Source organism: Eutrigla gurnardus (genome assembly GCF_963514095.1).
Source record: "Eutrigla gurnardus genome assembly, chromosome: 20".
Classification (NCBI taxonomy): domain Eukaryota; kingdom Metazoa; phylum Chordata; class Actinopteri; order Perciformes; family Triglidae; genus Eutrigla; species Eutrigla gurnardus.
The window spans coordinates 13959155-13973008 of record NC_139931.1 but is presented as its reverse complement, the minus strand read 5'-3'; the positions used below and the strand labels follow the sequence as shown (position 1 = coordinate 13973008).

Sequence of the window (13854 nt, the reverse complement as noted above, 5' to 3'; positions counted from 1 at the left end):
GTGTTTTCGGTTTTTGTGTCTGTGCTAGTGTCATTATTAACCATCAGTTCAATCAGTTAATGTCTACTGATCCTTATAAGCAAGACGTCTTTGAATACTGCTGTTTCTGAGAAAGTTCAGAATTACATCAATCCATCTTTGGGTGTTTGAGTGCACTTCCAAGGGTAAATACTGGAGAAACATGCATAACAAGTCCAGGATAAGTGCTTGGTTGTTGGCTCTTCTCATGATTAAGCACTACACAAAGAGATGAAAACCTTTTTCTCTTTTTTGTCACATTTATGGGTATAATTCAGAGACGCTGTATGAGCTTTTTCTCCACCATAGGTTTACAGTTAATATTCTTGAGCAGTCGTCCCTTGCCAAGTGTTGTAACGGGAGCCATGAGTGAAGGGCAGCGCTGGCTGGCTGTTAGGTTTTTATGGTGCTGCGTGAAGTCAGTGAGCTGGGCGATTCCACCATCACTGCTGCTGTAGAGAGTATGCATGAGATCGTTTCGGCACATGCAAACAAATACAGTACATGTTAGACTACTCATCCACGCAGACAAAAGGACACAGTCATACCTGTATAGCGATGTATACAAGCCCAGAGAAATGGGTTTTGTCTCTACACATGGAAATGCACACACACACATAGACGCAGGGGAATTAACATAAGGTATGTGCCTGTGGTTAGAGAGAAGCAAGGAGTTCTCACCTCTGCAATCGCATACAGGCCTGTCAGAATCAGTCAGGACACACCAGCAGCACATAGCTGGGGGGAGACAACCAGCATGGCTCAGACGCACCTATATGCACAGCTGAAAACGAGAACTGGACAAAACACACTCACAAAGTGTATGACAGCTGCATGAGATTAAAGGTAATGGTACTCACTACAGGCTGACATGTTAGCTGGAGGGAACGCACTTTCAGTTTAGGGCTGAAACCCACAGATAGTTTACAAGGGTAATGGAAAAGCAGTACAACTAATCACTACCTGGATCATTTTTAATTGTTTCAGCCATACTTTTCAGTTCAGCCACGTAAGCATAGTAAACTGAATGCCATTTAAAATGTATTGGATATCCCTTAAATTATGACTTTGTTCTTGAAAGACTCACATATATACACTTAAAGTTAAAGTCATATATCTCCTCTTGTCTTTCTTTCTTTCTTTCTTTCTTTCTTTCTTTCTTTCTTTCTTTCTTTCTTTCTGTGTTTTTCTTCCTTTTCTTTCTATTCCTTTATTCCTTATCCCTCTCCCGATTTCATTGTTCCACATAAAATACAGCAGATCTTTACAGTCATACTCACGTTGCTGAATCTACATTTTTTCCTATATCATTATTATCATTTCACCCAAAATTCAATGTAAGTGTGTCTTTTTGCAGCATGACTGGGTGGATGGCTGATAGAGCTGAGCATATATGAGGCACCCATGTGTGTGGTTGTTGCTGTGTCTGTAGGAACCTACTGGGTGGTTGTCCAATAATTGGGAAGTATCCCGCTAACAAGTCGAGGAGCGTATACACTTACACACATTCTTGTGTATCACTGTCATCAACCATTACATCAAATTAGGTCACAAGAGATTGGGTCCGCTTCAGAGGCCAAAACTACGACAGTGACACTGAGGGAGGGCCGCTCTTGTAATGCGAGGCCTGTAGCATGTATAACATCCACACACACACACACACACACACACACGCACACACACAAGCACACACACACACACTCACCCACACTACACTCTTTTCTCTTCTGTGTATAACTTTCACTCCCCAGCCAGAATTCCTCACAAACAACTGTCGAAGTCAGATATGATTTTTTTCTTTATTAACTCTCATTATCTCTTACTTTCTGTCTTTTTCCAACAATCTCTGTCTTCTCTATCTCCAGCACCCTCCTCTCTTCCTCTATATCACGTCTGCTCTTCCCTTTATTATATTCCTTTGGCTGCATCAAAGGTCTATTCAGTAATATTTCATAGAGAAACTAATATGCATACCTTTTGCCCTTTCTTCCTGTCTGGATGCATGCATAAATAATTAAGTCCGTGCTTGATGCTCTCTTTTCACACAACCTGGCAAAGATTGGAAGTTGAAAGTGTTTGTCCATATGTCGTTTTATGTGTGTGTGGGTCTCGCTGACCTTGAACATGTGCGTCTGCTTTTTTACCCTCATTTACAAGGAGTAGCTGCATGGAGGTTCTGCACACTCACCAGCACATCAAACATCCAGGTTTAATATAAACCCTTTCTCCCTGCTGACATTCATCAAGGACTCATTCTTTTTAGTCTTTTAACAAAAAGAAATATTCATAAAAACAACACCTTTGATCAAATCCTGACTATATCTGTAACATGACAGTAACATAGACACCAATGTCACTCCTCTTTTATTATTCCCACCTGCTGGATTTTTCTTTTTTAAGTGCACTGGTCATGTCACATGTTGCTGGTTATGGCTAGCTTATGTAACAGGTTTTATGTCCCTTGGATAGCTAATACATCAGTGAAACAGACATGGCCCCAACACTGACAGAAACATGTCAAATATTCGATTTAATGGACAATATGTATCAATTAATTTTTTCCCTTCACCTCCTTTATGGGTACAACATTAGCCTCTGGCCACAGGTAAAATGGGTTTATGGTTGAGGAGGAATAGGCTTTAAATCTCTCATGTCAAGCTTGACGTTTATACTCCCGTATGAAAAGATCCCAGAACAATAAATAATAAGGATGTATCTTCTGTTTGACACACGGAGCGATGAATCCGACCTGGCCCCTTTAAACTCCCATGACAGTTACATGGCCAGATAATATGTAAAATCATAACTATAGTTTCATTATTTGTATTTCTGGAAAAATACATCAGATTACAGGTGTTAAGTGTTTTCAGGGAAGTTGAAGTGTAATATACAGGTTGCTTCCATTCAATTTTATAATATTATCTTGATACCTTGTCTTGGTATCAGATGCAAGGGATTTGCATTGACTTAACTTTGAATTTGTGTTTTTAATTATATGGGAAAAAATAATCATCTGGTAAAACTCAGAATGGAAAGCACAGACCATCACTATGAAGTTGAATATGACCTGAACAGATGGTTTCATGGCATAAACACGGAAATACTAAATAATACACTGCACAGGAAAAGTAAGCGAGTAGGAAACACTAAGATACAAAAAATAACAAAACGCGATCATACATTTTTCATGGTCACGTGTGTGGATGGTAGCATACAAGGAGGGACTAAAACACCCTTAGACAAGTTGATGTAAAAGGGTAAACTTAAACAGAGAGGAATTAATTACTATAATGTAATAATTTCATGAAAAGAAAATGAAATTATTGAAGAGAAAGCTTTGATAAGGCCTATGCCTACAGGTTATATGGTGGGATTTTTTTTTGTTGTTGACACTTGCTCATCTTGTGCGGAAATAAAGCATCTTTCTGAAAAAAAAAGTACAAATCAATGCTGAAGAAATGTCATGTGTGTCTTGAACTGATCGGACTCTTGAAGCAAGTCTTCTAGTCGAGTTTCAGAGATTTGTGAGTGTAGAGTGAAGCCCCAGGGGCTGCTTGGCCTCTGTGATGAAAGGGCATGTTCAACACTTAGCTCAATAATTCACTAGTTTCCCAAGTACAGCAGCCAAAAGAGTGTACCTCTATGCATCCGCTGCAGTGACACACACATATGTGTTTACACAAACAGAAACGCACGAGCACAGATCTACCAGATTGGATATTATTAATTCATTAGTTCTGCAGGTAGAGAGAAAAGGAGGACTTGTCTCTACCCTTGACAGACATTAAGATGCTTAGATAACAACACACACAGAGGGAGTGTTGCCTTTTTTCTCTGTTCAGGTAGAAATTACTCCACTATATCTTTACAGAGCAAATAGTCGTTGGCTGCTATATGCTCCTCTCTCTCTCTCTCTCTCTCTCTCTCTCTCTCTATCTATCTATCATGACATGAGAAATGAATTCCCCCCTTCATCTCAACACTAATGCAAGTCTAAAACCAACTACAACTGCGACACCAGGCGCAAAAGGGAGGCACAGGCCAGGCGTGCTGTACCGTAGGAAAACAGTGGTTTTGCTGGCAGGCTAATGAATCTGTGCAGCCATCCATCAAACCGCAACACTCACTCTTTTAGGTTACTAGTCTAAGTTACCACCTTCTGAAAACCTTCTTATTACTAACCCTCAGTGGGTTTGCTTGGTCAGTTTTGATCCATGTTTCACATTATTGGGCTAGTGATTCAAAATGTTTTTATTGCAAAAAATAAAATAACGTGAAAGGCAAAGATATAAACACAATCATTATCCCAGGTCCCTTTTGACCCATGTTGTGCATCAGAGGGTTAAACAGGGTCATATCTGCAGGCCATGGCTGTCACAAATGTAATTTTAAGGCAAAGGTTGTTTATATCTGTCATCAAGACACACAAATGAGCCTCACTTGACCTCCGTCATGCACCATTAGCACATCTGAAGCAATTGATGTGAAATATTTTCATGAAAGATTAATTTAGGCAAATTAACTTAATGTATGAGACCCAAATTGAGTCCTGTTGCATAACAGGGATTTTTTTTATTTCTTTTTTTTTTTTTACCTCTCCAAATCTCTGCAGCTGTTGAAGGGAGCTGGAAATCATTATGCAACACACATGCATACAAATTGTGCACGTACCAATGCGCTCACACAGTACATTTGATGCACACACAAGGTTTCAAGATTGCTCACAAACACAGACCTACAAAAAGAGAAACAATAACACACATCAGTAACTGTCTATGGGTGAGCAAGTGAGTTTTAGATGACTGTGCAGTACAATTACCTCTTTTAAATAATAGAATCCTTAGAAGTTAAGAAGCGGTGGCCAGGGGTTTGCTTTGTTGTTCCTTGAAGAACAATTAGAGAGAGAAGGGGGAGGGAGAATGAGTCATAGCGACTTTGACTTTGGAGGGGGGGGGGGCAGTGGGACGCCATACGCCTGTCAGAGTTAAAGAAGCTCTTTGTAGATAATGAAAACGAAATAATGGAATAAAGAGATTCACTCACATGGTTTGCTTTACTGTTACATAACTCTCACATGGAAGCACAAAAGGATGCGTACACCCTATACGATACGCCAACAAGCACTAATTATCACACACTTAAACAGATTAATACTACTAGCTAGACTCTACTAGAGTGTTTATATGTGTTTATAAATAACCTTAATATTCTCCTGTATTAACCCTTCACTGCATTTGCATTTTTAAAGTGATGCCTGACAGATTAGCCAGCCACACTTTGAAATCTAGATGAGTAAGGATTTAGTCTGCTGTAACTGGACATTTTATTTGAGAAAAGGGAAAGCAGTGAGGGACCGAAGGAAGGTAAAAAGGACAGAAGCATGCAAAGGGGGAGGGAGGGGAGAAATAAGGGATCCAGAAAAAGACCATGAAATCAATTGAAGATCATGAAGAGGCTAGATCACAGTGAAATATCAGCCTCTGCCCATGTTTTGCGCTGCTTTTTACTGAACAGTGAAGTCAAAGGAATGATGGCTTAGATGTGGTTGAGGCTAATGATGCTGTCCATGGTGCTGAAATTAAACAGTTGAGATCTCAGTGGGACACATTATGGTTCTGTCCATGGTGCTCAACAGCTGATCTACATTCTGGGATGGATGAAAACCAAGAGGGACATTCTCTTTTCTGTCCTCTTCCTCTCTCTTTTATCTGTCTCCCATCTGTTCATCTCACACTCTCTCTCCTGTCTTTCATTTTCATCAGTTTTTACTATTCCAATCTTTCATCCCTACTTTTTGACATATTTGCAGCATTTACATTGGCAATGTTAATCTGCCAACTCTTCCAACTTTATTGCTTCTTAGACATTAATACATTTACTTTTATTACTTTACTTAAATATAGCAGAGATTATTAGCGATATCTCATGAATGGCTTGAGTGAATTTCTTCAAATGTGGCACAACATCCACTTGGACTCAAGGTTAAACTGGATCATGTTATTTCTCGACCTCCATGATTATATAAATGCTAGTGATGGGTGAAAAAGTACTTATCATAGGGATCTTCTCAGACTGCCTGGTGGTGAAGTGAACCACACGGCATGTGAATGCTGCATTCATGTGCTCCTTGGATCCTTTCCAGAGTTGGGAAATTTGCGTTTGATGTGTTCATGAGCTTAAGAAACAACAGGGACGATAACAGGAGTGTGTTTGATCGTGAATTATGATCAGGAACACATTCTTCAGATTATTCCGAGCACAAATACCCTATAGATTATTATTGAACTGACCTTACATAGGATGCTTGCATACAAGTTGGATGCTAAAGCAATGCATTAAAATTTATATTTTACATTTAGTAATGTAAACTTAAATTGTAATGCGCATTGTAGGGAAGTTTGGTGGGGCAGGCAGCGCTACTCGTCGAACGTGCGTGTACTATGACTATGAGTGTCACAAAGAAACTGAAAGTATGAAAATGTGTCTGATTCATTAACATGTATCAACACAAAGGAAATCATTCTGTGAACTGAAGAATTGATCGGCCCATTACTAATAAATGCTGTGGTTTGTCATGCATTTTGCTTACAGTAGCTTTTGTCTTCATTCCTTTCTTCCTTATGTCCTTCCATTTGCTTTGCAAAACCAGTTGATTTGTCTCCTCCACTTCTCTTTGCTTTCCCTAACTACCTCCTTAATAGGAGAGTAAAAGGCACTGTCCATCCCTGTGTTTATTACCAGCCCAGTTTTCTGTGTGTAGACGTATAGTTGTCCACTGCGTTACGTAAAGTGCTGAGCAGACAGTCAAAGTTCAATGCATCCAATGTGTGGGCTGAAGGCAGAAAATAATGGTGTTATCCCGGGATGAGCCCTTGTTTACCCTGCAAATAGAGTGTGAGATGGAAGAAGAAGGGGGAGGGGGATGACTGAGAGACTTCCTCATTGGATCAGTGTACTGAAATGACTCCATTTACTCCATTTAACACACACAAACAAGAGCGAGTCGAAAGAAAGAGAGAGAAACGTGGAAGGGACAAGCAGTGTCTGCAACAATTCTTTCTAGTCATTTCATCACTCTCTTTATCTTCCAGTAGTAATTGCAAAGTTTAAACATCCAAGCAATTTTTGCAAGCAAGGCAGATTTTATTACATAACTGCTTGAAATATGAAGTAGTCAAGACAATTATAAACTCAGGTGATTTCTGAGAAATACAACACAGACACACACTAGATTCAAAAAAACACTTTTCATGCTCACCTGCACGTCTATCCATTATAATAAGTATGGCAGAGGATTTTAAAAATTACTGGTAGATGAGTGCTCCCCACACATTGCTTTCATTGCTTCATTGCAAGACAACAGATGGGATGCCTAACAATCACTGAGAGATAAGGAAACAATGTAATAAGAAGAGGAAGGAGGAAAAACAGGTGAGTGAGGATAGAGGAAGTGGAGACAAAGACAGTTACATGAACAGGAAGAGGATGTGAAATGTAACAGAGAAAACTGGGTGATACAGAGAGAGAGAGAGATAAAGATAAAGAGATACATGGAGAGAGAGGGAGAGAGAGAAAGATAAGGAGATACATGGAAACAGAGAGAGAGAGAGGGAGGGAGGGGACGGACAGGAAGCTCAGCTAAGCAGCATCTGCTCATACTCTATGGATGTTTTCTTTGCGTGATTTTGAGTTGCACGATATACTTAAGAATATTTTTTTTCAAGCACACTGAGTATTAATGAATGAGGCCCATATGTTACACACATGCCACTGAAAGCATTAACATGCAAGAAATACAGTTACCTAACAAGATTGTATTTTCTTAAAAAAAACATTTAGCAGCAGCTGAATGCATTTAAAAATAAAAGTATTTTTAAATATTTACAATATACAAAAAATAAGGAAATTCTTCACCAACAAAAAAAACATATCCAGATACATTGTAGATATGCTGTAGATTCGTGCTGCCCGTAGCCCAAATTTAGTTTATAATAATTGATTAAATTATCAAATTATGCATACATCTGCTGAGGGCAAAGTTGTTTAGGGATTCAAATTTCATGCAAATCTAATTATTTAAAGTAAGAGTTTTGAATCTAGCCGAAAGTTAGATGAGAAGATCAGTACCACTCTCATGACGGCACTGGTGTACCACTGGCCATCTGGCAGGACAAATCCTGGTTGGCCGCCCCATCAGTGGGCCGTTGGATCGTCAAAAAATCCATCAAGTTCTTAATGGCCATCCGGCCCTGTCGGTATTTTACCGGCCATCTCTATGTGCCTGTCATGGGACCAAGCAGTATGTGTAGTCCAGGACTGGGCACACTGGCCAATCACACATGGTTATGTCATGTGCCAAAGCCTACTGTTGCCAATGTTGCGGCTGTTAAATGGGGGATAAATTGTCCTTTAACATTTGGAATGTGTAGATTGAATTCTATCAGGTTAGCATAAAGGGCTAAATCAAGCAAAGGGAACACAGATAATATAAGTAGTAACTTACAATGTCTTAAGTGTTATTTACCTAAAAGAACACAAAATGTGATAAAGTTTTGCATACGTTTTGTGTAGGTTACCCTACTCCTCTGCTAAGCTAAGCTTTCCAGCTGCTGGCTGGAGCTTCTTCTTTATATTATGCGGGCAGACGTGAAAGTAGCATCTATTTGTCCTTATTAAAGAAAACTTTCCTTTAAAATAAAATAACAAAATCCTTCAGATTTACTACGAAAAATACATTACAAAGCTGCCATATAATGTGAGTGAAGACACATAGGATTTTGTAGCCTCTGGTTTAATAATTTAATATGCCAGTCCCCTTATACTTTGGTACATACTCATATAGAACATTTGCTATCCATTTTTCTAATATGAGTCATAAAGTAGTCTCCTTCATGACCTCCTCTGACACGTCCTGCCCTCTCCTTCTCTCATACACTTACATGAAATGATGTGACATATATGCCACTTGGCTGTTCATCCAGTGTGCCCTACAGTTCTATAAGTGCACTCATCTTAGCCTGCGTGGCCAGCAGGACTCAAACTCCCCCTTTGCTGTATGCACAATGCATTAAACAACACAGGGGTCTCATCTCTTTTTTCCTCCTTGCTACCCACACCACTCCCTCCTTGCATCTATTTTCCTCTCTTCTTCGTTCCACCCATCTCTCTCCCTCTCTCTCTGTGTGTGACAGTAGTCATGTCAGAGTAAGGCTGGCTGAAGCCCTTGCAGCAGTCTGCCTCTTTGATGTTGAGCCCTGCTGAATTAGGCCATCACCCAGCGGTGCTCTGCTCCCTGCCTGCACACACACTACACACACACACATACACAGTACGCATGTGAGTACACACAAACAAACAAAAACAAATGTATGCTGGTAACCTTGCACATGCATATACATACATGCTGCTACGCACACAGAAGTAGGCACACACATGCACAGGCCATGCAGGTACATACACAATATAACAATAATAATAATAGTATCATTATAATAAAACATGTACAAACATGTTTCATATTCTCACTCTCACAGTTTCTATCTCACACACATTACAAGTTCCATTCTATACTGTAAGCACTCATTACCTTATTCACTTTTCTTTAATAAACATACATTTGAATTCTTATGAGGGATTCTCCTCCATAGTACATCAAAGAATGCTCACACAGTCATGAATACACACACACACACACACACACACACACACACACACACACACACACAGGGAAAATGTAGGACATTCAGAGAGAATTTTATTCAAGAATACAGAATACAAGTAAGAATGTATTCCCTTTCAATCTCTCTCTCTCTCTCTCTCTCTCTCTCTCTCTCTCTCTCTCTCTCTCTCTCTCTCTCTCTCTCGTGAAATATGGCTGTATGAATAATAGCATAATAGCAATCGACCAATGCAGGAATCCTCTTCAGGCATAAAAACACATAAAAAGACCTGACAACTCATTAAGTTAAAGCTGCAATAATCAATATTTCTATGTTAACAATGCCTGAATGATTATGTGCGATGTGAAAGGTGTCTCTCTTAGTGGCAATGAATTATGACCCGACGCTGCAGTCTCCAGTTCTACAGAGCTTTTTGGCTTCTTTCAGCTGAGTTTACATTTCTTCTTTCCACTCGTTTACGGTTTTGGTTCACCACCACCTTTGTCATTTCCAGCAGGCTGCTGTTGTCAGTGAAAAGGCTCTCCCTTTAGTATGTGACCTGCTCGCCACCAAACAGGAAAGTGGAGCATTTGGAAACTTAAGAACCAGATATTTGCCTGAAGAGGCGGTGGAGATCAAATCAGAGCTCAAAGAAGGGTGACGTGTAAAAAATATACACGTTAGTGATTAATTGGTACCACTGCTATCACTCCTACCTTGGCAGTTATGGGTTATGGCATTTCTATTTGTGACTTTTTTTTTTTTTTCATGTTTTGTGTTTGAAAATCATTTTTAGTGTCAGAAATATTTGTTGGATTCTTTTTTCAGATCTAATGGGCACTGGTTTATTTCTGAACTCTTATACCTTCTTGTATAATTAATGGTCTTTCATTTTTTACTGTAAGTCATGTTCATATAACTTTCTTTTAGGAATTATTTACTCTATAAAACCGGAATTAGGAAGTTTGTTTAGGAAGTTCAGCAGTTTGCATCTTTACAAAACTAATAAACCCACACTCATCTCATCCATATATTCCTTATCCCACCGCCTTATTACCATGTCATTTATGTTAGTATTGCCAAAGCAGGCTGTACAAGATTTATAATGAGACCTCTCTCTCTCTCTCTCTCTCTCTCTCTCTCTCTCTCTCTCTCTCTCTCTCTCTCTCTCTCTCTCTCTCTCTCTCACACACACTCTTTCTGGTGGCCAGGAACAGCCCTGTGGTCAAACTGGAGACCAGCCAGGGATCTTTCCATCAATTAGTAGATTTTTCCCCCGTCTATCTCTGCCTTCAACTCTCTCTCTCTCTCTCTCTCTCTCTCTCTCTCTCTCTCTCTCTCTCTCTCTCTCTCTCTCTCTCTCTCTCTCCCTCTCTCTCTCTCTATGTGTGTTTGTCTGACTTTCTCATTATTTCCACTGTTGTTGCCTCAGACACTTAAAGAGCAAAAGCTGTTCTTTCAAATGTTGTTATTAAAGGCTGAATGAGTAGGATTTGACCGTTGTGGTTTGTAAATTTGTAGTTTATAGGTTCGCGGTCATCGCCAGCGGATGAAAGTCAACCCCAGAATCACGAGGGGAATTTCGCCTCGCTATATTTTTGTTTTTAAGCACATTTTTGTAGCTTCTGTCTGGCTGCAACCTTACAATCTGGCACCTGGTGGCTTCGTGTAGAGGGTGACACCAGGAAACATCCTGAACACAGGAAAATAAGAAAATACAGGCATAGTGCAGGGTCATGCTTGGAGCCATGTGGAGGCATCATATAATGTGCTAAATTTGGGTTTTAGCACCTTTAAGAAATCCTTCAAACATTCCTAGTCCTACTTTATTTCACACTTATTCATTCTTATTTATTGTTTTGTTTGTGTTGAATATTTGAGTATGAATGAGTGAGGAGAGTGGGTGGTACCATAAGAGTTCGCATAAGACAATAACAACCCACATTTTACTCATGCAACACAACGTTGTACTTCCCTGCCCTCCATGCCACACACACACACACACCGTGTCATCACTGTCCATCAATTACATGGGGATGTGAAGATCCATTTCTAATTCAATCAGTCAGCGCGGTGTCACATCTCGCTCTCTGGCTGTCTCACCGCCTCGCTCTCCCTTTATCCCGGTTGCTCCATTCTCACTGATGCGTCTCAGTCACCATCTCAGGGCTGGTGGGTGCTGGTTTCATGTGTGTGTGTTTGTTTATGCATGTGTGTGTGTGTGTGTGTGTGTGTGTGTGTGTGTGTGTGTGTGTGTGTGTGTGTGTGTGTGTGTGTGTGTGTGTGTGTGTGTGTGTGTGTGTGTGTGTGTGTGTGTGAACCTACTTCTAACCAAATGGGACACAGTTTACATTTTAGACATTGGAGTAAGAAGCTTTATTGACCCAGTATGATTACACTTACAAGGAATTTGATTCCGTTTTATTCGTTTTATAGTTTAAAACTTAACATACTGCATCACATGTAGTGCTTTGTGCCATAATGTAATACTACAATTAAAAAAACAATAACTTTGAATCAAACACACACATGACACATCACACAACACACTTCAGACACAACTTGATCGGATTAGTGTGACTTTAAACAATTTCAAAATAGGCTATTTTGTTGAGTTGTTTGTTATTTTTCTTCTGTATTCTAATGTTCGGCCTCTCTTATATATCTGTCCTGTGCAACACATCAAAAGGCTCGTAAATGAAGAAATATACTAATTTGTACTTCCTCTGGCTGTCACGAGGTGTTTTTTTAATGTGTGCAACTCTCTCTCTTCCTCAGATCATAACCATTTGAACAATGCAGCCTTGTCTCCCCTGGGTCCAGCCATGGCCTTGTCTCACCCTCACAACAACCTGGGAATTGGCTTCAACAAGTACACCTCGCTCAAGGCCGTGGGTGAGTAGCATTACACACACACACACACACACACACACACACACACACACATACGCACTTGAAAGCCTCCTACTTTCTGTGGACAAGCATTAGAAGATAGCAAGTACTCCCATCAAGTGGTTACATCAAGTTCACTTACATGTTTCCGAATGTATAATAATGGAATCCAGCATCTTGCAAATGTTTGAGAGAGAGAATATAAATGTCATGTGTAAACCAATGCTACAACACAAGACTGACCGTTACAGGGACAAACTAGAGTGAGGTAGAGGCATAAATGGAAGAAAGCTTTCCTTTGATGAGTTAGAGGAAACAGCTGTTATCAAAGCCACCCTTGGTGAGACTGGAAACAGGAGATTAGCAGCTTGATGTAGATTAAAACCTAGCTGTGCCTTTTTGCACTAAAACCAATGGAATACATCGCCCAATAGACATACCTAAATATACTGTGTCATGTATGATTATAAATGACACAATTAATACATTTGTATATACAGTATATGTATGTGAATATTGCATACTGTTTACTTCTGAGGAAGTACTCTGTTTTATAATGCTTTAGGAAACTAGGGAAGTCCTGTATTGAATAACATAGACATTAGGATCATTGTTGCCTTGCATTAAAAAAATCACTGTCTGTTGTGTGTTATTGGCGGGTTATTCATCTGCCTAAAGCTCAGCCACTATAAGGCCGATAGTTATCGACAGCTTTCTTTTCTGTTATGTGAATCAGCTGTGGAAAAAAAGGTATGATGATGGCATAAATTCACTGCTGATGACATAACTAATGCAGAACTGGCAACTCGACTGGTTCCCGATTTTAAAAAAAAAGACACACACACACACACAGTTAGGCATTAGTGGGTGGTGAGTGACAGCAGCAGTTTCAAGCGACTGGTTCAGGCCTGAAGTTTGCCCTCTGGCCTCTCTCTCTCTCTCTCTCTCTCTCTCTCTCTCTCTCTCTCTCTCTCTCTCTCTCTCTCTTACTCTCTCACTCACTCACTCACTCACTCACTCACTCACTCACTCACTCACTCACTCACTCACTCACTCACACATACAGAAACGCACTCATCCTAAGTAAAGTAAAAGCACACACAAACATACAGACCATCATGATGTCCTCCACACACACACCCACACACACACATAAGGGGAACATGTCCACAGACACACACACAAACACATAAGGGGAACATGTCCACACACACACACACACACACACACACATAAGGGGAACATGTCCACAGACACACGCACACACACACACATAAGGGGAACA

The 13854-nt window shown here is 40.0% G+C and overlaps 1 protein-coding gene across 3 annotated transcripts in view; it reads left to right on the top strand.

Annotated features, from left to right (window-relative positions):
* LOC311030565 (protein shisa-9-like) overlaps window positions 1–13854 on the top strand; it is a 78939-nt gene that overhangs the window by 53350 nt on the left and 11735 nt on the right. For all 3 annotated transcript variants that reach the window (XM_084036383.1, XM_084036382.1, XM_084036384.1), the window contains exon 4: window positions 12456–12572. In XM_084036383.1, the coding sequence (XP_083892509.1) occupies window positions 12456–12572 (117 nt within the window). The remainder of the gene's footprint in view (window positions 1–12455; window positions 12573–13854) is intronic.